A 23,854-nucleotide genomic window follows, 5' to 3' on the forward strand; every position below is an offset into this window, starting at 1 on the left:
CGCACGCGGAGGCGGGGCCCCCGGGCTCTGCGCGGGGCGAGGCCGCGGCGGCCGCGGGCCGGCTCCTCCCCACGCCGCCCCCCGAGCCCAGCGCGCAGGCGCCGGCGGCCCCCGCGGCCCGGGCGCGGCGCGGATGGCGCTCCCGGAGCTGGCCGCGCGCCTCAACTGCGCCGAGTACAAGAACTGGGTCAAGGCGGGCCACTGCCTGCTGCTGCTGCGGGGCTGCCTGCAGGGCTTCGTCCGCGCCGAGCTGCGCGCCTTCCACCGGCGCCTGCGGGCCCGGCTCTGCGGCCCCGGGCCCGGCGCCCCCTGCCCCGGCGGCCCGCGCTGCGCGCCCCGCGCCCGCCAGGTGAGGCGCCGCCCGGCCAGCGCCACCGGCTGACCTCCGGCCCCGCGCCTGGGGCGCCTCCCGCCCGCACCCCCTGCCCCGCCGCACCCCCGCCCCGCCGCACCCCCTCCCGCCCCGCCCGCACCCCGCCGCCCCGCCCGCACCCCCCCCACCCCCGGCCCCGCCGCACCCCCTCCCGCCCGCACCGCCGCCCCGCCCGCACCCCGCCGCACCCCGCCGCCCCGCCCGCACCCCCCGCCCCGCCGCACCCCCTCCCGCCCGCACCCCCCGCCCCGCCGCACCCCCCCGGCCCCGCCGCACCCCGCTGCCCCGCCCGCACCCCCCGCCCCGCCGCACCCCACTGCCCCGCCGCACCCCCGGCCCGCCCTCACCCCCCTGCCCCGCCGCCCCCCCCCGCCCCGCCGCCCCCCCTGCCCGCCCTCACCCCCCTGCCCCGCCCGCCCCCCTCTGCCCCGCCGCCCCCCTTGCCCCACCCACATCCCCTCCTGCCCCGCGGGGCCCCCTCAGCCTGTCCGAGCCCCCCAACGCCTCCCCCGCGGACCGCCTCCGGCTGCCTGTGCCCCGGTTTGGCCCGTTCCCCATTCACCCGGGAGCCCCTCCTCGGCCTGGGGCCGTGGGGGGCGTCCCGCAAGGCCCGTGCCCCAGCCGCTTCCCCGCACCGGGGCCCCCAGCCCCACCTCGGGGAGTCTTCAGCAGGGGCTGCTGGCCTGCCGCTTGCTTCTCCTGAACTTCCTGGGGTTGCTAAAACGAGTCAGTCTCCCCCCCCCCCCACTCCCCCCCCAAAAAACTTTTTCCTGCAGATTTTCTAAGCGAAGTCAAAGCTAAAAAACCCGCTGGATTTGGTGTCAGAGGACCTGGACCCAAATCCAAGCTCTGGCCTTTCCCCTGGCTGTGTGAGTGAGTGACAGGCTTAGGGGCATCCTTTTCTTCATCTATAAAATGAGGCTGGATTAGATGGCTGCCAAGGGCCCCGAGTGGGCCACCCTCAAAATTGAGAGCAGATCCTTGCCAAATCCACAGCAGTTAAGATGATGTTTGTCCTTCATTCTCAGAGCCCATGACATCATGACAAGCACATGAATTGGATCTGAGTGAGGGGGCTGTGCCAAGTCACCAGCCTCACCTTGTCCTCCAGAGCCAACTGTGTCCGCTGGCCAGATATGAATCAGTTGGAGTGGAGATGGCCCCGGAAACGAGGCAATTAGGGTTCAGCTGGTTTGCCTAAGGTCACACGGCTTTAAGAATTCAATCCAAATTCCCTTCTTCCTGACTCCAAGGCCAATGCTCTATCCGCCGCAGCAGTTTTTATTATTATATTCTTATATTATTGTTAGATTCAGCAATAGGTTAGTTACCTACTGTATACACATTGGCCATCGTGCCAAGCAAACACTGGCATCTGGAATAACTTGGAACTCTCTACTGTTTTCCTTCCTCATCCCTTTTAGTTTCAGCCTCAGTGTCACTTGTGTGCAGAATGGAAAAGGGAGATTTTGAAACATCACACCAACAGAAATGGAGACATCTACTGGGGAAATTGTAAGCCTGAGCGCTGGTCTTTTGATCCCTGGGAACTGGCAAAGGTAATTTCCTCTTATTGAATACTTTTTTCCACAGGAACTGAAAATTAAACTAGCATCAGGGAGCAAAAAGTGTGACCCAAATATAGGGCTCAGGGAGCCCAGCTGTGGAGTCCAGGTGGGATTTGACTGAATTCTATCAGTCAGTCAGTCAGTCTATAAACATTATGCTCCAATTGTGTTCCAACAGCATTTGTTAAACCTTATTATGTTCGAGCCTTGAGGCTAGTGCTGGGAATATGAAGAGCTGTTAGTTCAAGACTGTGCTTACCTTCTGCTCTGGAGATTCAAGGAGCTAACTAAGTAGATCCATAATAGATAGTGGATGGGAGAGATGGGCAGGTGTTTGAGAAAGACAAGGTAATAAAGAGGGGGAGTACAAATAGGTAAGGGAAGACCCTGAAGGGAGTTGAGCTGGTAAGGGAGCTTAGTGCTCCTAGAGGCTTGGGTGAAGAAGGAACTTGGCTCTGCAGGAGGATTCATGGAAAAACTACTTTAGGCTAATAACATTTTTTTCTCTTCAGCTAGAGTTGCCTGCCAGCCCAATATACAACATCCTGTGGGCAGGTAGATCACTTTAGCTGAAAAGAAAAAGTATGATTGGTTTAGAAAGACACACTGGAACTAGATTAGGAGGAGCTTTAAAATGTCAAAGGGGCTTGTTTATGTTTTGTCCTAGATCTTCTGAGCAGGGCTATATTCTGCACAAACATCCTTTAGGAAAGGCAACTTGGCATCAGTGTCAAGGGAGGATTAGAGAGGATAGAGATGAGCAAAGATGAGATTTCTATAAGTGGTTTATGATGTGAGAAGTGATGAGGGCTTGAATTATGTTAGTTGTTGTGTTGAGGAATAGATAGCATGCAAGAGACACTGCAGAGGCCATATTTTGGCAACTGATTAAATATACTGAAGAGAGTCAAAAAAGGCTGCAAACTTGGGTGCCTAGAAGAGCAGTGATGCCCTTTACAAGGAGAAGTTAAGAGGAGGGAAGAAGTTTGGGGAGACCGAGATTGAGTTCAGTTTTGGACAGGTTGAGTTTCAGGTGATTCTAGGATTCCAGTGACTCGTCTACCTGAGGCCATAGGAGATCTAGAATTAGAACTCAAAAGAGAAAGAGGAATTCATTATGTAGATCTGGTAATCATCTGCTTGTGAAACTTATGAAGCATAGAGAAAGAAGAGAAGACCTAGAATTGAGCCTTGTGGAATGCCCACACTTACCAGGGGAGGAGCTAGATGATTTTGCAAAGTAGACTTGGAAGAATCTGTCAGAGAAGTAGAAGACCACAAAAAGAAGTATTTCAGTGTCATGAAAACTTAGAAAATGAGTTGATGAAGCACTTATTATTTTGTTAAACTCTGAGTGAATACAAACAAATAAAACAGTGCTTGTCCTCAAGGAACTTACATTCTAAAAGAAGACAAAACATAGAGACAAATGGTAACCAGAGAGGAGTGTTTAGACAGCAGAATCCTAGAGAATGGTGATTGGTGTTCCAGGACAATTAACTGACATTTTCTTTCTAGAAATGGTAATACTGATTTGATTTCTATTCTCAGGGTTAGAGTTGGAATGGAGTGAAGGAAGAGACAGTGAAGAAGTAGTGTGGTGGAGTGTGGTGGGTCTGGGCATGAAAAGGTGAAGGTTCACAAGTCAGAAACCTGTGAATGAAGAAGTGGGAGATTAAGCTTCAGTTTGAAAGATGAGGCTAAAAGCTCAAATAGCGTGTTTTCTCTCTCTCTCTCTCTCTCTCTCCCTGGGTCCTTCTCTCTCCCTATCTCCACCATAAGTTCTACAATCTAGTGTCACTAGCTCCCTGCACAAGTCTCTCCCCTCTCTAGTTGCTGGATCTACCCATTTGATCTCCAGGCTGGGAATTTATAACTTCTCATCCCTACCTCCAAACTTCCCTGGTTTTTTAAAGTCCCATCTTATACAAGAAGCCTTTCCCCTTCTTACCAGTGCTTGCTTTTGCTGCCTATCTCTTATTTGTCCTGGAAACCTCTGTTTTAGAAGCTAATGTCAGATTCCCTCCAAGGAATGGCACAGGTCTGGTATCAGCCAGGCTGAGCCTCAATGTTTGGGGCCATGACCAGTGGGAGGAACCTCAGGACTGAGAAGGCCATGTGAGTTCTCTCCCCCAGGAGCAGGGACTACAACAGGACCTCAAGTCATTCCACTGACCAAACAAGAAACTTCTCATGTGTTTTATAAAGGCAGGTGGGGAAGAAATGAAGAACAGAAGGTAGGGGTGAGAGGCTTCCAGAAAATGCTCCACAAATAAAACTGTTTAAGCCAACTCAAATTGGCCAGCACTAACCATTTCTGAAGAGTAAGAAGATTTAGTAGCCCTAAGATGATGCAGACTAATTTAGACTGGACTCACTTTATATTCCATGTGGCCTTGCAAAATAATGATGCTTTTTGTAATAGCAAAAAACTATAAGAGGAAAGGGGGAACCAATAAACCAAAAATTGTGGTTTATGATTCTTCTGTGTATCGCAGCCCATAAACAAAGGGCCACTGAAGTACCTTCCAGCTCTAAATGCTGTGAATTTGTAAAGGTGATGGACTGTTATTGCATCATATTAATAACAAATACAAGAAATTAAGGGAAATGTAGGAACACTTGTATGAAATGATTCTGACTGAAATAAACAGAGCCAAGAGAATTATTTGATAATCATATTATGATCACAAAAAATATAAGATACAAAAAGAAATAATTCAGATCACTCTTGATTGATAAGGACTATAGCATACCTTATCTCCCAGTTGAAAGGTGGTAGGTTATAGGATCAAAATTAGGCATTGCTGTTCGACATGGTAAGTATTTCAGTTTGTTTTTCTTAACTGTACCTTTTTGATATGAGGAAGGAGTTAAGTAATATCATAATAATATCAACTCACTTGGCAACCATTCCCTTTGCCTTTAATTTTCCAAATTTTTTATGATGGTCCTTAAAAGGGGCTCCAATCTCATCCACCAATACAGATAACAATCACTATTTACCCTGTATGTCTTAAACATGTTCTCCTAAGGGCTAGTTCTAGATGACCCCTGTAGGCCTTTCTGGATTTCTATCTATTATCGTATGTTTCTCTTGTAAATTGTCCACAGACTATTCATCCCAAGAGCTAGGGACATTGTATCTAGTTATTCAATGGAGCTGGAAGGTTGCCCAACTTCTTTTCTGGTTGTATGTCTCTCTGATCTTTATGCTGCTTAAACCCGGCCTTCTCAGAGGATGACCACTCCTTAAATTCAGAGATTCAAGAGTCTGGGACTGTTCCCATGATTGTTATCCATCCCTGGAAGAACACCGAGATTAAAAAGACAAGTCTTCATTTCAGTCAGAAGTTGAGATCATTAAAAAATATGCTTTGAGGTTTCCCAAATTCAAGCCAGCCTTCCCTTCTCTTAATCAATTTTGTTCACAGTTCACTGTCCATCTTTAGTTTTTGTCTAAGAAATGTTCAGATGGATCCAACCTTGTCATAATCAATAGGCATTCTTCTCTGGTCCCAAATGGATTACATATCTCCTTTAGATGGCACTGTAATGTTCTGGGGCTTGATGCAACTAGCACAGTGTCATCAACTAACAGGAGCATCTGAGAGATCTTACCCTCTAGAGCAGGGGTGCTTAACCTCTTTTGGTAGTCTAGTGAAGCCTAGGTACCCCTTCTCAAAGGAATATTTTTAAATAATTGAAGAGTAAAATTTCATTTAGAGATTAGTGAAAAATGAAGGTTTTTTTCCCCCTGAAGTTTATGGGTCTTTTGAAATCCATGGATTCCATGATATTAACCCCTGATCTAGAGGGCATATACCTCTATATCCTTATCCATATATTTATATACATACAAACACATATACACACACACAGATATCAAAAATCCATTTATAAACCATGGCAGTAGCAAATACTGTCATATTCCTAGTTTCATATTAATAATCAGATGGCTTTAGAAGACAATAATTTTTGTTGTATCATAATAGAAAGAGTGCTACATTTAGTTAGAAGACCTAAATTTGAATCCTAGTTCTTTTACTACTTTCATCTTCATTTTCTTGAAGGCAAGTCTTTTCCAAGTGTATCTATGATCCTATAATGTATAATAATATTATAATTTCTTAATAGTAATTTTATATGATTGTGACTAGTACATGAGAGCCACCTTGTTGGGAAAAAAGTCTTTAATACAATTTTTTACTCTACTGAAGTTTTTTTTTTGTAGTTAGTAAACAAAAGGAAGTGGGATTGTATATGCTTCATACCCATTTGTGTCATAGTAAATATAGATGAAGAGTCTACTAGTCTGCTATAGAATGTTGCTTGTGAAAACCTGCCTGTTTTCCTTTTCAAGTCAGATGAATGTGAGGGCATTATTCTATCAAAAGATTTTTGTGAAGATGGGTTTGTAGAGAGATAAGGTTGCTATTGAAGTTATTACCTTTCTTAGTCTCATTTTACAGTAACTACATAGTTCCCCCCACTTCTCAAAGTATATTGTTTCTTCCCTCTTTCAATTTGATCCCTCAAATTTTTCATCCCTAGCATAGACCCCTTCTAAGTGTTCATGGTCTAGCCCAGCTACTCTGTCCAAGTTGTATTATTAGTGCCTTTTCTACTTCCCTACACAGGAGCCATATGTTAAAAGTGGAAATGATGGAGTTACATTGCATTGTGGTGAAAAAAATTTACAGCAATAGTGTCTTTGTCCTCCATTTTTATTGTTAGCTGCTTTTCAAATTATCTGTCAAGGTTGTGTTTCCACGTAAAGTTTTTCTATGCCAAACATAATCTTCGACCATCTTCCTCGAGAAGATTGTACAAGAGTTTATAATCTATGCCAGTATTGTCCTTGGCTACTTTTTGTCTTCCCTTGGCAAGGAGATCTAATGTTTACTGATAAAGCAGTTACAGGTTCTTTTGGTTTATCCTTGTGGTAACTTGATTTACATCAAGTTAAACTTCCTTAGGAAAAGTTGATAGTCTGTGAACTCAAAATAAAACTAGATAATAAGATTTAAAAACACAATAAAACATTGAAGAAATGAGGAAGAAAATTGTATCAGTCAAGTCTAAGGACCATTACTATCATGGGCTAAAGAATCTGTGAAATTCATAGATTTTCCTTTCTATGTATTCAGTTTGGTTTTAAGGAGGGGGAGCTGATTTAGGGAGTGAAAGAGAGAGAAGCTAGGCCAGGTTAATAAGAAACTATTTTACCTTGAATTAGTATTACTTTAAAAAATATACATATATTATATATTATATATGTATATATTTTTTAAAAATTATATGTATTAAAGCTTAATTTTAGGGACACTACCATATATGTATATATGTATTTAAAAATACGCACTAAAAACATCCAGTAATCTAAGGAGGATTACATTTCATACACACACACACACACAAAGGTTTTTGCCATTATCTTAGTTTGGTTTTTTTTTTTTTAGTCACTATAAGGTACATGATTTTTTTCCCTCAAGAGTTTATCATTCTCTTTTCTTTCAGATAGTTTGAAATTAATCCATCAGAATTGTGTCACTTTGGGGCGGCTAGGTGGCGCAGTGGATAGAGCATCAGCCCTGGAGTCAGGAGTACCTGAGTTCAAGTCCGGCCTCAGAAACTTAATAATTACCTAGCTGTGTGGCCTTGGGCAAGCCACTTAACCCCATTGCCTTGCCAAAAAAAATACCTAAGAATTGTGTCACTTTTAACACAGACTTCTATATGCACATGGCCTAGCCTGCAATTCTTTTAATTTTGTTTTCATTAGTAGGACACACATGTATTCATATTGTATATTGTATGTACGTATAATCTTTCTTACAACTTCTGTCTTCCTGTGTTTGTGTTACACTGAATCCTGATCTATGATGGGTTGTGTTGTCTGGACGTATCTTTTACTTATTTTCTGTTTGGGTACCAGCTGTGTTTTATAAAGCTTTCACTTTAATACCACAACCACTTGTATCTCAGTGAGAAAACTTCCTTATTGTTAGAATTTGTGAAATGCTAACATAGGTTACCAGGAAAAAAAAAAAACAGGATAAATACCAAATTGGGTTAGTTAGTTTTACTTGGGGGTAAGAAAAACAAATTGGAAAAACTATTCCTTTGATATTTCTTTCAGAAAGTTCTATGATAATTTAGAATTCTGCTCCCCAACTTGTACTTAGAAAACTTATTGAGGCAAATTTTTGTAATTTAAAGAACTTTTATTATATCCTTAGGGAGATATAAATATGATGAATGATTTGCATTTTCCTAAAGCAAATGAGAATTCTGTGGGCTCTGTGATATAGGCTTTTATGCCCAGAGGATTGACTGAAAAAAAAGGACCTGAGGAATGTGATGCAGTTGCTCTTCTAAGTCTTATCAACTCCTGTGATCACTTCAAGATTGATCGAAAGAAAGTCACAGAGGTAAGAACTAATACAGGTACTTCTAAATATTTGTCTGAATTAAAATTTTAAGTCAATCATGAATGCCAGTGAGCTTGTTAGTTTAATAGGGGAGAATTCTTCTCTGGAGAAAATCAGTATAAATCAGGTGGGAAAACTTTTTCCTATTGTGAAAGCCTCTGATTCACAGGAAAATAAATCAAGCACAGCTAAAATAATACAACTTAATTCAGTTTTTGATGGGTTTGGGGATCAGTTATTTGTTTGGTTTTTAAGGGATAAAAAATGTAAAACACTTCACTTTTAAAATTAGGAAAAGGTAAAATAAAACTATTCAAAAGAAGAACAAATTTTTAAAAATCCCCCCACACCCCAACATATTTTCTGTTCCTGATCTACTGGTCTATTTGCTGTTACCATAATTTAAACTTGTGTCACTCTTCAACTTTTTTTTTAATTACTACTTTTTAACTATACTGGAGAAAAAGAATATGAGAAAAGGGATAAGACTAGTATTTCAGGTGGATAGGACTGTTGCTAGAAATGAGTAGGACAACAATGATGGGGGGGGCGAAACAGACTTGCTTGTTTTCTGAGCTAAAAAAGATGTTCTTTGAACTAGATAGAACAGAATTTAAAAAGGTAAATAAGGAGTTGAAATAATTTGAGTCTTGGTCATAAGATCCAGGTGACCTTCATTCCAGTATTCAGAAAGAACTGACACCTATGAGTGCTGAGATTATCAGTGAATAAAGAATGAGAGTGATACTATAATACTGGAAAAGGGAAAATTTCACAGTTTTCTGAAAACTAAAGAGAACTAGGTCTGCAAACTATAAACCTATGAGTTTGAATTCTATTCCCACTAAAATTCTAGAATATATTATTTATTTAGTTATTTGTTTGTTTTTTAGCAAGGCAGTGGGGTTGCCCAAAGCCACACAGCTAGGTAAGTTTTAAGTGTCTGAGGCCAAGATTTGAACTCAGGTCCTCCTGACTCCAGGGCCAATGCTCTATCCACTGCGCCACCTAGCCACCCCTAGAATATATATTATTTAAACAATGATTAGTAAGCATCTAGAAAGGGTGCTGATGGTTTCTTCAAAAAAGGGGTCATGCACAATTTTTTAGAGCAAGGGAATTCATAGCTAGCCTTTACTTAGATTCCAGCAACAACAGCAAAATTCTTGTCTCCCCAAAGAGTGTGAGCTTCTTGAGAGTAAAGACTTTCTCAGTTTTTTTCTCATTCTTAAGATGTAACAAGAACTTCACACATGCATTTTCATTCATTCAGAATATTTAACAGTCTTTCTGATTAGTTTTGTATGAAAGAAGCCACCCAGTAATGTATTTGGATAGATTTGAAACTATTTTGAATAACTAACTGCACATAGGATATTTATTAATGAATGGGGCATTAGCTTAGAACCAGTCTCTCAACAATTATGGGTTAAGTGTCTCCTTGTGTGTTTGCAATGAAGATGCAAGTTCAGTGCAAGAAACTTACATTCCAATATGGGAAACTATAGATCCAAACACTATATAGAGAGAGTATGAATATAAAGTGGGTAAATACAAATAGATATTCAATAGTTTGGGAGGGAGATTCCCTAGCATTTGAGAAAACTAGACAGGGTTTCATGTTAGCAGAGAGACTACAGCAGGGCAAAGAAGGGAGTGCATTCTAGGTGTGGAGAGAGAAAAGACAAGATTTTGTGTGTGTGGAACTGAGAGAAGGCCAGTTTGGTTAAATCATAGAGGACAAGTGTGTGTATGGGGGGGGGGGTGGTTAGACATCAGTGAAAGGGGAGGTAACACTAGCTATGGGCCAGGCAGTGGTCTAGATGCTTTACCAATATGATCTCATTTGATCTCACAACAGCAGGTCCAGGTAGGTGCTGTCTTTGTTCACTCTTTACAGTTGAGGAAGCTGAGGCCAAAAAGGTGATATGATTTGCTAATAAGTGCCTGAGGCCAGACTGGAACTTAGATCTGCCTACAACTGGAGGTCCCTCACTGTCTGCCTCTGAGGCTGACCCCGTGATGCTGAAGAGAGAGACTGGGGGCTAAACTATCAAGGGCCTTAAAAGAGAAACCTTGAAGTTTACAATATCTTAAAGGCAAAGAATGTAGGGTATGAGGTGATGAGGGCCTGAATTAAGCTTAGTGGAGGAATTTAATTCATATGTTGTAGAGACAGAAACATCAAGATGTGACTGGAGGTGTGTATGTGCACATGTGTATGCATGTATGTACACTTGTGTACTGAGGGTGAATAAAGAACATAGAAAAATGTCAAGGTTGAGAATCTGGGTCACTGGAAGAATGGTGGTGGCTTTTGACAGAAATGGGTTAGTTTGGCAGAGGGGAAGATTTTGGGGAGCAAGGTAATGAGTTCAGTTTTGTTCATGTTGCATTTGAGATTTTCAGGAAAAGACAATTTGAAATGTACAGTAGAAAGTTGGCAATGCTGCACTGATGCTCAGGGGAGAGGTGCTAGATATACATATCCTTGAATATTATGCACTGACATAGTAATTAAACCCATAAGAGCTGATGAGGTTGCCAAGAGAGTAAGAACATCTCAAGGATCTGTCTTTGGCCTTGTACTGCTCTTTTTTCTATCAGTAACTTGGAAGAAGGGAAAGATGGAAGGTTTATCAGATGTGCTAATAACACAAAAGCTGAAAAGATATAGTTATTGTATTGCATGACAACCAGGAGAAAAAAAGGATCTAACTTTTTTTTAATCATATGAATACTTTATTTGTTTTCTAATTATATACAATAGTAGTTTCTACCAATCATTTTTTTTAGGTTTTTTTTTTTTTGCAAGGCAACGGGGTTAAGTGGCTTGCCCAAGGCCACACAGCTAGGTAATTATTAAGTGTCTGAGGCTGGATATGAACTCAGGTACTCCTGATTCAAGGGCCAGTGCTGTATCCACTGCACCACCTAGCTGCCCCCCAATCTTTTTTTTTGCAAGGTTTTGGATTTTACAATTTTCCCCTCCCTGCTTCCCCACCCCCAACAAAAGGCAATCTGATATAGTCTTTACATTTGTTTCCATGATATGCATAGATCAAAATTGAATATATTCAGAGGAAAAAACATAAGATCTAACTTTTTTAAGTTAACAGTGGGTCAAATCTAATTAGATTAAATTTAATATTAATAAATGTAAAGTCCCACTCTTGGGTTAAAAAAATCAACTAAAAATAAATGGGGGAATCTTGTCTAGATAGCAATTTAATGTGAAAAAGATCTGGAGGCTTTTCTGGGCTGAGGCAAGAGTGTAAAATGGCTGCCAAAAAAACTAATGCAAACTTTAAAATCTCTCTTTAAGAGAGGTAAAGGATCCAGAATAAGAGAGATAATGGTCCTGGCTCTATTTTACTCTGTTCAGACCACATCAGAAGCATTCCAGTTCTAGGTGTCACATTTTCAGAGGGATATTGACAAGCTAGAAAGCATTAAAAAATGCCTTAAGTTCATACCTTATGAAAATCTTTTGTTGGAAATGGGTATGTTTAGCCTAGGGAAAAGAAGATTTAAGGTGATATAATAGTTCTCTTCATTTATATGTAGGGCTAGCATTTAGAAAAGGAATTTGGCTTGTTCTGGTTGGTGAATTGGTGAAACTCAAAGGAAGCCAATTCCATCTTCATGTAAGGAAACACTTCCTAATAATTGTAATTATTCAGGCATGAAGAAGAATCATTTGAGAGACAGTATATTCCCCAGAACTTTGATGTTGTAGATGCATTTCCTATGAGTTGGTGCAAAAGAAGGTGGCTTAACCTTACCAGAAAACATCAGTCATCAAAATAGTCTGGTATTGGCTAAGAAATAGAGTGGTGGATCAGTGGAATAGACTAGATGCAAAAGAGAAAGCAGGAAACAATTATGGTAATCTGCTGTTTGATAAATCCAAAGAGTCCAGCTTCTGGGATAAGAATTCTTTCTTCAATAAAAACTGTTGAGAAATTTGGAAGTTAGAATGGCAGAAATTTGCATTAGACCAACATCTCACTCTGTGTGCCAAGATAAGATCAAAATGGGTACAGGATTTAGATATAAATGACAATATTATAAGCAAACTAAGAAATCAAGGAAAAGTTTACTTGTCAGATATATGGAAAGGGAAGCAGTTTATGGGGGAAGAGATAAAGAATATCATTAAAAACAAATTAGATAATTTTAATTACATTAAATTAAAAAGCTTTTGCACAAACAAAACCACTGTAACCAAGATCAAAAGAAATGTAGTAAATTGGAAAATAATTTTTACAACTAGTATTTCTGACTAAGGACTCATTTCTAAAATATAGAGAGAGAACTGAGTCAAATTTATAAAAAAACAAAAACAAGCCATTTCCCAATTAGCAAATGGTCAAAGGATATGTAAAGGCAATTTACAGATGAAAAAATCAAAGCTATCCATAGTCATATGAAAAATTGCTTTAAATCATTACTGATTAGAAAAATGCAACTTAAAGCAGTTTGAGGTGCTATATTACACCTATCAGATTGGTCAATATGACCAGAAAGGACAATATTAAATGTTGGAAGGGATTTGGGAAATCTGGGACACTAATACATTGTTGGTGGAGCTGTGAATTCATCCAACCTTTCTGGAGAGTAATCTGGAATTATGCCCAAAAGGCAATAAAAATGTGTATACCCTTTGATCCAGTAATACCACTACTGTGTCTTTACCCCTGAAGAGATGATGAAAAAGGGTAAAAAAATATTCATAGCAGCCCTGTTTGTTGTGGCAAAGAATTGGAAATGGAGTGAATATCCATCAGTTGGGGAATGGCTGAACAGATTGTGGTATATGTATGTTATGGAACATATTATTGTATTAGAAATCAAGAGGGATGGGAATTCAGAGAAGTCTGGAAGGATTTGCATGAACTGATGCTGAATGAGATGAGCAGAACCAGAAAAACACTGTACACCCTAATAGCAACAAGGGGGGTGTTGAACAACCTTAATCGACTTGCTCATTCCATCAATGCAATAATTAGGGACCATTTTAGAGCATCTGTGACAGAGAATACTGTCCAGAGAAAGAACTGTGGAGTTTAAACAAAAACCAAAATCTATTACCTTCACTTTTTTAAAAGTGTCTTATGTCCTACATAATTTTGCTACCTCTAACATTTTATTTTCCCCTCAAGGAGATGATTTCTCTCCCAATACATTCAATTTCAATCAATGTGTATAGAAACAATATAAAGATTATCAGACTACCTTCTGTGGGGGGATGAGGGAGAGAAGGGGGGGGGGTTGTAGAAATCAAAACCTTACAGAAAATGACAGGTAGAAACTACTATTGTAGATAATTGGAAAACAAATAAAATATTAATTTAAAAAAAGAATGAATTCAGTTGGATGGTCTTTAAGGTCTTATACAATCTTGAAGATTCTAATGATTCCTTCTTATTTTTAGGTGATTAAGTGCCGTAATGAAATCATGCACTCCTCAGAAATGAAAGTCTCTTCTACATGGCTTCAAGATTTTCAGAAAAAGATTGAAAATTTTTTGAATGAATTCAGGAATATCCCAGAGATTGCAGCCACAAGTACTAAAATAGAACAGGTAAAAATTTCTGATAGCAATAGAGTACATGGGACAAAGAAGAAAATTTTGTAAACATCTGGAGTTTGGACCTGACAGGGCTTAATCCCAATTTTAGGATTTTGATACAAAAAAAGAGAAGTGTTACAGATAATTTCATATATAATCTGAAATCCTCTTCTTTTTAGAAGCTTTTTTCTATTAAAATGATATCGACATAACCTCAATTAACATCTTCTAATAATAATTCTTATTAAATGATCTTACAAGACTATGTTTTGAATATGAATGAATTAATATATGTTTATTTTATGTAACCAAATAGCTCCTGACATCTGATTGGGCTGTCCATATCCCTGGGGATGATCAGTTGGATGGGCCTGAAAATGAAACCAGGATTTACCTCAGTGAAAGTGAAATCAATGAAATAGAAATAGAATTATTAAGGGAAAAACTTCAGGAAAATTATCTTCAAGCAGAAGAACAAACAATACCACCAGAAGAGGTAAAATGCCCATATTATGTGTCTGGATTTTTTTTTTTAGGTTTTTGCAAGGCAAATGGGATTAAGAGGCTTGCCCAAGGCCACACAACTAGGTAATTATTAAGTGTCTGAGGTCAGATTCGAACTCAGGGACTCCTGACTCCAGAGCCGGTGCTCTATCCACTGCGTCACCTACCTGCCCCTTGTGTCTGAATTCTTAAAAGAAAAATTCATTAAGAGAAATTAGTAGTCATAGGCATTCTGGTAATAAACATTTCCTGTACTGGTTTATAAAACAAATAATTGATGAAATAATGAATATCTTAAAAATGCAAGTGCATATATGCACATTTATACTATGACTCCTGGTTCCTCTGTCAAAAACTTGTCAGTCAATTTATTAACATTTTTGTTAATAATTTTGTTAACAAACATTAAGTCTGTATTCAGGATAAATGGGAAATAAAAGAAAGAAGGCACTGGAATTGAGAGAGGTTATGAAAGGCTTCCTATAGAAGGTGAGATTTTAGTTGGGACTTACAGGAAGCCAATTAGGAAGGATAGGACAGAAAGCATACAAGGGATGGGGTAATAGCCAGAGCCAAGAGACTGAAGATTACATGTCAGAATATAAGGTGTAAGAAAACTGGAAAGGGAAGAGGAGAGAAAGTAGAGGCATCTATTGTCAAGTAGTTTAGGGGCAAAAGAGACATAGGACAATAGTGGAGATGGAGAGATAAAGTAAGGGGTTTGGGGAAGACTTGGGCATGCTTGTAGGCAGTAGGGAAGAAATCAGAAAACTGGAAGAGATTGAAAATAAGTCAAAGAGTGGGAATGACAGAGGGGGGAGTTGTTGGAGGATACAGAATGAGAAGGGATCATTTGAGTAGTTAAGAGGGTTATCTTTGCCAGAGCAAAGCAACCTTATCTTGTGAGACAGCAGCAAAAGAGGCATTAGTGGCATAAGGCATTTATGAGATGAGGAGATAGAACTGACAGTGGATGGCCGAATTTGTTACTGCAAAATAGGAGACAAGGTTCTCAACTGAGAACTATAAAAAAATAGCATTAGAAACAACATTGCAGACAGACAGACAAGTATCATAGACCTAGTTAGGCTACAATCACCAGGAGACCCTGAACAAACTACTTCAATTCACCTGAACTCCTTTTCTTCACCTGTTCAGCTGGTAGCATGGGTTGAATTTGCCACTGGCCTCTTAAAATACAAGGAAGGTGATCATTCAGTTGGCAAGTTGGTTTTTTTGTGTAACTTCTCAGAACAAGAAAGCAGTTGTAGACTGGAGCAATTGCAGATCACAAGATAAAGGCTGCATTTGGGAAGCATTTCCAAGAATGAGGAAAGAATAATCTTTCCATAGGCTTCATTAGATGGTACACATATGGAGTATTGTGGTCAGTTCTGAATCCAGAACACAGGAACTGGCAGTGAAGAATTCATACTAACTGGGGTATCACATGCAAGAATCAGGGCTAATTAGACTGGAGAAGATTGGTCTGTATTAGAGGCAGTAGGTAGGATATGAACACTGTCCTTCCAATATTGGAAGGCTGGCTCTCATGTGGAAGAGGAATTAGACTTGTTCTGCTTGCTCTCAAAGGGAAGCATTAGAAGCAGTGCATAGGCATTGTCAAGAGGCATGCTTAGGAAAAACTTCCTAAAAAATTCAAACTATCCAAAAAAGAGGAATGAGCTTCCACAAGAGGTGGAAGTTTTCAGGCAAAAGACTGATGACAGATCTATTCTAGTGGAGATTCCTTTTGCATATGGGTAAAACTGAACACCACTGAGGTTCATTCCAATCCCAAATTCTATGATTCTTTTAATGGGTGTTAAAACGTAAATCCAAAGTTCTTATCCTGGAGTCTGTGAACTTTTTTTTTTAATATTTTAATAACATCACGTCAAGATAAATAATTGGTTTCATTTAGAACTTTCTGAGTTTTACTTAATGCAGTTTAAAACATTCTAAGAAATTGGTTCCCAGGACTTATCAGACCACTAAATAGTACCATGACACAAAGATGATGAAGAACTTCAGCTTTCTTCTCTGTGTGACCTGCCATTTGGGGAAGATGGGGGTGGGGGGGGAGGAAGGGGATAGAATCAAGACAATAGATTTTGTGGATTTTCCAATGCTCACAGAGCTAAACTCTTAATATTCAAAAGTAAAGCACATGGGGACAGCTAGGTGGTGCAGTGGATAGAGCACTGGCCCTGGAGTCAGGAGGACCTGAGTTCAAATGCAGCCTCAAACACTTAAGTGTAGTGTGACCTTGGACAAGTCACTTAAACCCCATTGCCTAAAAAAAAATAAAGCACACCATTTTAGAAAAGATATCAGTATAGAGACAGATCAGCAAAGTTCCCAAGGAAGGGGAAGGAAGCAAGGAAGTCCCTAGTATGTGCTGAGCACTTTTACAAATGTTCTCTCAATCCTCACAACAGCCCTGCAGAATAGATGAAATGCAGTTGAAGAAACTGAGGCAGAGATTAAGTGATTTGCCTGGGGAGGGGGCAGTTAGGTGTCAAAGTAGATAGAGCAAGGCCTTGGAGTCAGGAGTACCTGAATTCAGATCTGGCCTCAGACATTTAATAATTACCTAGCTATGTCGCCTTGGGCAAGCCACTTAACCCCATTTGCCTTGCAAAAAACTAAAAATAGTGATTTGCCTAGGGTTACACTACTAGTAAATGTCTGAGACCAAATTTGAATAATTCAAGTTTTCCTGATTCCAGACAACACTATTCATTGCCTAGTTCCAAGAAACATTATAGGACAAACACTAGAATAGGAAAGTTAAAACATGGTGGAGAATCTCCAGAGTAGCAGATTATGAAAAATACAGAAATAGAAGAAAGAGAAAATTCAGAAGAGATTCAAAAGACAACTTTGGATTAAACAACAAGGAAGAGTTCTTAATACTAATTAGGTGTTGTTATTCACTTAATGACTATTGACAACAAATATTTAAAATCTTAAATAAGATTCCTTGTTCTACTTTTGTGTTGTACTGGGCAGCTACTTGAAGTACCAGTCTTAGGGATTCTTAACCGGCAGTCTATGAACTTGGGTTTTTTAAAAAATATATTTTTATAATTATATCAAGATAATTGGTTCCCTTTTTAGCTTTGGGTACCCAGCCGTTTAACTATAATGAGTCTCATGGTCCAATAAAAACTTGACAAGGGCCACGTATAGAATTTGCTGTTTGTTTATGATTATAATGTAATCCATATTACCAATGAATATAATAATTACATGTAATAATGTTGGTATGAATGAACTTTGAGAGCTGTGGGTTAGACACACCTGCTTTATAACTTTCTGAACTTTATTTTAAAACATTTTTATTTTATAATTTATTTTATAACATACTTTAAGAATTTTTTTTAGGTTTTTTTTTTGCAAGGCAAATGAGGTTAAGTGACTTGCCCAAGGCCACACAGCTAGGTAAATATAAAGTGTCTGAGGTCAGATTTGAACCCAGGTACTCCTGACTCCAGGGCCAGTGTTTTATCCACTGCACCACCTAGCTGCCCCATATTTTAAGAATTTTAAAATGATTAAGAACCTCTTAGAATTTTATTATTTTTTTAATCAAAAATCATTTGAATTATCCTTTATCAAGAAAGATGATGCTAGTTACCAAACCTTATGTTTTTTCTAGAACATCTTTAATTCTGCTTGTTCTTTTAAAATGGCATTTGAATTAGTATTCATTTTCCTTTCAAAGTACCTTTGCTGCAAAGGTTCTTTTCAACTCATGAGAGGTGAAAATTGGTTCCATACCTTCTAGCAGCTGTGGAATGCTGTCCTGAGACTGTGCCCATCCTGAGACACTCTCATCTCCACTGCCATTGCCACCATATTTTTCTCATTTCTCTCCTGAGACACTTATACTCAATTTTCATGCTCGTATTACTAGAAGAAAATGGCAGAAGGGCCAGAAGAGTAAATAGGGCCCTACTCCTGAGATACTACGAAAAGTAGCATTTTCCTCACTATAATTCTGTGTATTTGCCATTCATTATAGTATGGTGCCCAATACCTTTTTTCCCTTATATTTAACAATCTAGTTATAGACTGATGTGAAATTGGTCCATTAGGAAGATGATAGTGACACTGGCACTTTTAAGTAAATGTCAGATGGTATGTGAATAGAAGGCATGAAGAGTCCTCAGAGATAACAAAGGACATCATTGCAGCCACAGCTTGTAATCTCCTTTTATTTCTTGTTGTTACCTGAGCCTTAGCAATACATAAAATTATTTAAAAAGGGGGGGGGCTATGTTAAAATATGCAGCACATGTAAACAACTGGTAGTAAAATACTTTCAGCATAAGAACCAAATGGATCAAGTAACTGTTCAGGCTGTGTTTGGATTGAGTGACAGCTGTTCAAATAGTACATTCATCAGAATGCAGCTTCAGGCTTAGCAGAGCATCATGTAGGGTTGGGCTGCAGCCATAAGGCATTTTCCACATGGCCATCAAAGTGAGAGGATACTCACCACTCTTTTTATTATTTGAACTTTCTAACAAATTCAGCTAAAACTCTCCTTTTAGAGAAAAAAAAAAGGTAGTATTCCTTGCTCCAGTACAAAAGCAGGCAGTCTAAGGTTAAGAAAATGAATAATAAAAGTTTATCTCCCACCTGATCAAGAGGTGATAGTCTTAAGGTGAAGGATGAGACATATGTATACTTTCAGATAGCCAATACGTTGATTTGCCTTGCTTGACTGATTATTTGTCATATGAGAGAACATTTTAGAGGCTTGGGCAAGAAAGAAAATGGGTAAGGGGTATAGGGATATGATGTCATGAAAGAATCAAAAAAAATTTTAATGAATATAATGACAAATTCAAAGGGAAATAGCTCTGGAACTATCAGGTTATACAGAAACACTACATGTTATATATTATACCATACTGTGTATACTATATATTTTAATAAAAAGCTGTATTTCTGTAATAGATTGTTTCATATAGTTTTTATTTTTTTACTTTGAATAGGAAATGACCATATTTGTTGTGTCTGTCAGGCTTAGAAACAGCTAAAAATTAAAATCCAGAAAAAAACTGGGGTAGTTATCCTACAACTTTAGGCACTGGAACAGGAAATATCTCCTCAAAAATTGTGGTTGAGGGATTTTAAATAGAAACTACTACATCTGCAAGGCTATAGTGATGATAAAATGAGATCAGATCTGTAATCTCTTAAGTAGAATGTCCAGGGCAGCTAGTTAAATTGCAGGTTGATAGAGTAGGGTGCTGGTCCTGGAGTTAGAAGACTGGTCTTCTTGAGTTCAAATCTGACCTCAGATATTTATTAACTGTGTGACCTTGGGCAAGTCACTTACTCTGCTTGCTCCAGTTCCTCATCTGTAAAATGTGCTTGAGAAGGAAATGGCAAACCACTCCAGAATTTTGCCAACAAAAATTCCAAAAGGGGTCACAAAGAGTGGGAAACAACTGAAATGACTAAAAAAGTATGTGGTGATAATAAGAATATCCAGGACAAAAGAATTAGTAAGTACAGGCTATATCACATTTGGAGTATTGAGTTCAGTACTAACTGTGACATTTTTAGAGGTATGTTGATCATTGATGAGGGAGATTGGAGAGGTAAGGGGAATTGATACTTTGTTATATGACATACAGTAGAATTAACTAGAGTCAGATGATTACCTGCCACCACATTACTTGCCTCATCCCCAGGGCTAGACTTAAAATGAAAAGCTTATGACAATAATTTTCACTTTTAATGTCTTACTATTTTCACTGTTTTACTATTGCAGATAATAAAAAATGTAGAGGCAATGAAGGTCTTCCTAAGAAATAATAAGGATCTTAGAGATAGTTTTGAAGAAGAAATACAAAAGTTGGAAGATTTTAATCTACAATATCAACAAAGGTGTATAAAATAGATACTTGAACCAGTGGAGGTTGAAGGTGAGTTTTAATGCACACATTAGAGTTACTTAAGGATTCAAATGGTGTTTGGATTTGAGGATTTCAAATGATGAATGCTATTGCTGGAAGATGACTTTGTAAGAAAGAACAGGCTTTGTCCTTGATTTGTTTGAGGTAATGGTTTCTTAAATATAAAAAGCAAATGATATATTACAAAAGTCAGCAATTCTTATATGAAGACACTTTATTGTTATTTTACTTTTAAGAGAATTAGCTTTATATCTATAATAGATTTAATAGGGGAAGGTTTATCCCTAAAGTTGTCACCTAATAAAGGTGCCTTTTTCTTAGGTAACTATAATTAGGGACAACTGGCAATTTTACGATATACCTGTCTATTATTCTATGAAAGCAACCCATAAAAGTCATCTTTAGTTGTTGCCTGCCCATTCTTTGAAAAATTAATTTAAAACCTTATTGTTTTATTTCAGGAATTTCTTCAGTCAAAATGAAACAGGTTATCTGAAGATCATCTTGATTCCAGTCTCATTATTGAGATAGCAAGGTGGAGCTGGGTCTGGAGCTAGGAAGACCTGAATTTCAAATTTGGTTTTAGACATTTCATAACTGTGTGACTCTGGGCAAGTCACTTAACCTTGTTTGCTTCAGCTTCCTTAACTATAACTATGTGGATTATAGCATCACCTACCTTTCAGGGTTGTTGTAAAAATCAAATGAAGTATCTGTACAGTGCTTAGCAAATAGTAGGTGCTATGGAAATGTTCATTTCCTTTCCAATCACAATGTATATAATACTAAATGGAAATATTCATTAGAGGACTTTTTCTTCAAGATTCTCCTTTTTCTTTATGATTGAAAGTTTGGGTGCTTTATCTTCTTCACAGACCAAATTTATAAGTTCTTATCCCACTTTTTTATTTTCTTATAAAAAAAAGTTAGGTTTTTCTCTGCTCTTAGAACTTTAGGGTTTTTGGGGTGTTTTTTTTTTTTTGTTTTTGTTTTTGCAAGGCAAATGGGGTTAAGTGGCTTGCCCAAGGTCACATAGCTAGGTAATTATTAAGTGTCTAAGACCGTACTTGAACCCAGGTACTCCTGACTCCAGGGCCGGTGCTTTATCCACTGCGCCAAATAGCCGCCCCTGCTCTTAGAACTTTAGAAAGGCTCTGTATGAGGCTGGCTCTATATATATATATGTTTTAAGTCAGCGGATAATGCCACAACATTGCTATTCTTACTGTCTTGGACTCAAATTTCTAAAATTAGAATTGTGAGTTATTTATTAAAAATGGATTCATGAGTAAATTCATATATATATATATATATCTATATATATCTATATCTATATATATATATATATATATATCATATGCTCCTAAAAATCTTTGTAATTATTACAAAAATGGAGTTAAATTTGTTTAATATAGTAGTAGTAAGCTCAGCTAGAGAATGAGCAGAGTTGGGGGGAAAGTTCTACAAAATAAAACAAATTGCCAAACTAGGTACAGTATATTCAGGAGATCTATACAAGAGGCAAACACCATTTTGAAGATTCTAAGAAATAAATTCTCAAAATGTCTCAAAAGAGGGAGGATGCCATCACTTGGGGGAGTCTCAGGTCTTATAACTGAAAAAAAAACAAAAAAGAAATTAGTAGTAACTCTGAACTCATATGCCTACTTTTTCCTTCTCTATAAAAGCTTTAGGAGAACAGCCTGTACATGCACTTGATGGAGTCTTTGTTGAAGGCTTAAGGAGTGAACAAGAGAGTATTCTCTAGCAAATTAAATCATTACAAATTGACTGAAAAGTTAAGAAAATAAGATCCTTTTCTGCTAATTGTTAAAAAGCCTTTGACTCAATACAGCAAAACCTTGCCCTAAAGGTTCCTCCAACAAGGTGGACCTTATGCATACACCAGATTATTAAGAAACTAGGTGCTTCTGTCCATAGAGCACTGGGCCTGGAGTCAGGAAGACCTGTGCTCAAATGTGACCTCCTGTGTAATTTTAGGCAAAACATCTCACCTCTGCCTATTTTCTCAGCTGTAAACAGGGCATTTTTGTACAAGTGATGTTTTTACCCTTTTTCATAATCTCTTCAGGGTATAGATCCAGTAGTGACATTGCTGGATCAAAGAGTATGCACATTTTTGTTGCCCTTTGAGTATAATTCCAAATTGCTCTCCAGAAAGGTTGGATGAGTTCTTAGCTCCAGCAACAATGTATTAGTGTCCCAGCTTTCCTACATCCCTTCCAACATTGATCATTGTCCTTTCTGGCCAGTCTGAGAAGTGTGAGGTGGTACCTCAGAGCTGCCTTAATTTGCATTTCTCTACTAAATTGTGATTTAGAACAATTTTTCATATGACTATGGATTGCTTTGATTTCCTCATCGGTAAATTGCCTTTGCATGTCCTCTGACCATTTGTCAATTGGGGAATGACTTGTTTTTTTAAAAATTTGACTCAGAGATGAGCAGAACCAGAAAAAACTGTACACCCTAACAGCAACATGGGAGCAATGATCAACCTTGATGGACTCGCTCATTCCATCAGCACAACAATCAGGGACAATTTGGGGCTGTCTGCAGTGGAGAATACCATTTGTATTCAGATAAAGAATTGTAGTTTGAACAAAGTCCAAGGACTATTTCCTTTAATTTAGGGAAAAAAAACTGGTATCTTATTGTCTGATTGTGTTATCTCTTATACTTTATGTTTCTTCCTTAAGGATATGATTTCTCTCTCATCACACTCAATTTGGATCAATGTTCAACATGGAAATAATGTAAAGACTGACAGATTGCTTTCTGGGGGGGTAGGGGGAGGGAAGTAGGATTGGGGAAAAATTGTAAAACTCAAAATTTTTAATAAAAAAATTTGACTCAGTCCTCTGTAAATTTTAGAAATGAGTCCTTTGGGGGGGGGGGTGGAGCCAAGATGACAACTGGAGAGGTTTGTCTCAGGTGCTATTGATCAAAACTTATAAGCTAAGGACTCTAAATTTTCAAGAGACAGAACCCACAGAGGGATCCAGTGAGGCAGTTCTCCAACCCAGGATAATCTGGAAAAGAGCAGAAAGGCTTGGTTCCACAGGGTCAGAGGGGTGGCCCCCCAGAGTGAACGAACTTCATCCTCCTGGAGACATCCCCAGGGCATGACCTCGGCAGCCCAGATCCAGGAACAGGAAGCAGAAGCTGGTAAGTAGGAGCCCCCCCCCCCCCCCCCGACCCCTGCATGAGTGCTGAGCCTAGGGAGGGATTTGGAGAGAGACTGCCAAGCTCTGCCTTCTATTCCTGGAACAGGACTCTGGGACTGACCACATTCAGATCCTAATTGCAGTCTAGGTTCCCCCATAGAACAGCACGACCCTCTTACCTCAGCCCGGTTGCAGAGGGGTGTGCTTATGATCATTCACAGACCAGGAGGGAAGACAGAGCTTCATACACTCAAAAGCTCAGGAAGCACCCCA

The 23,854-nt window shown here is 39.3% G+C and overlaps 1 protein-coding gene across 1 annotated transcript; it reads left to right on the top strand.

Moving 5' to 3' along the window:
• The first annotated feature begins 133 nt into the window (after window positions 1–133).
• Window positions 134–23,199, top strand: C1HXorf38 (chromosome 1 CXorf38 homolog). The gene is made up of 7 exons (XM_074214171.1): window positions 134–349; window positions 1,798–1,932; window positions 8,256–8,375; window positions 13,813–13,962; window positions 14,267–14,446; window positions 20,249–20,402; window positions 20,855–23,199. Exons 1-6 carry the CDS (start codon window positions 134–136, stop codon window positions 20,375–20,377), a joined length of 930 nt encoding a protein of 309 aa, XP_074070272.1. The 3' UTR covers window positions 20,378–20,402; window positions 20,855–23,199.
• The last annotated feature ends 655 nt before the right edge of the window (window positions 23,200–23,854 follow it).

This window comes from Macrotis lagotis, chromosome 1 (genome assembly GCF_037893015.1).
Source record: "Macrotis lagotis isolate mMagLag1 chromosome 1, bilby.v1.9.chrom.fasta, whole genome shotgun sequence".
Lineage (NCBI taxonomy): Eukaryota > Metazoa > Chordata > Mammalia > Peramelemorphia > Peramelidae > Macrotis > Macrotis lagotis.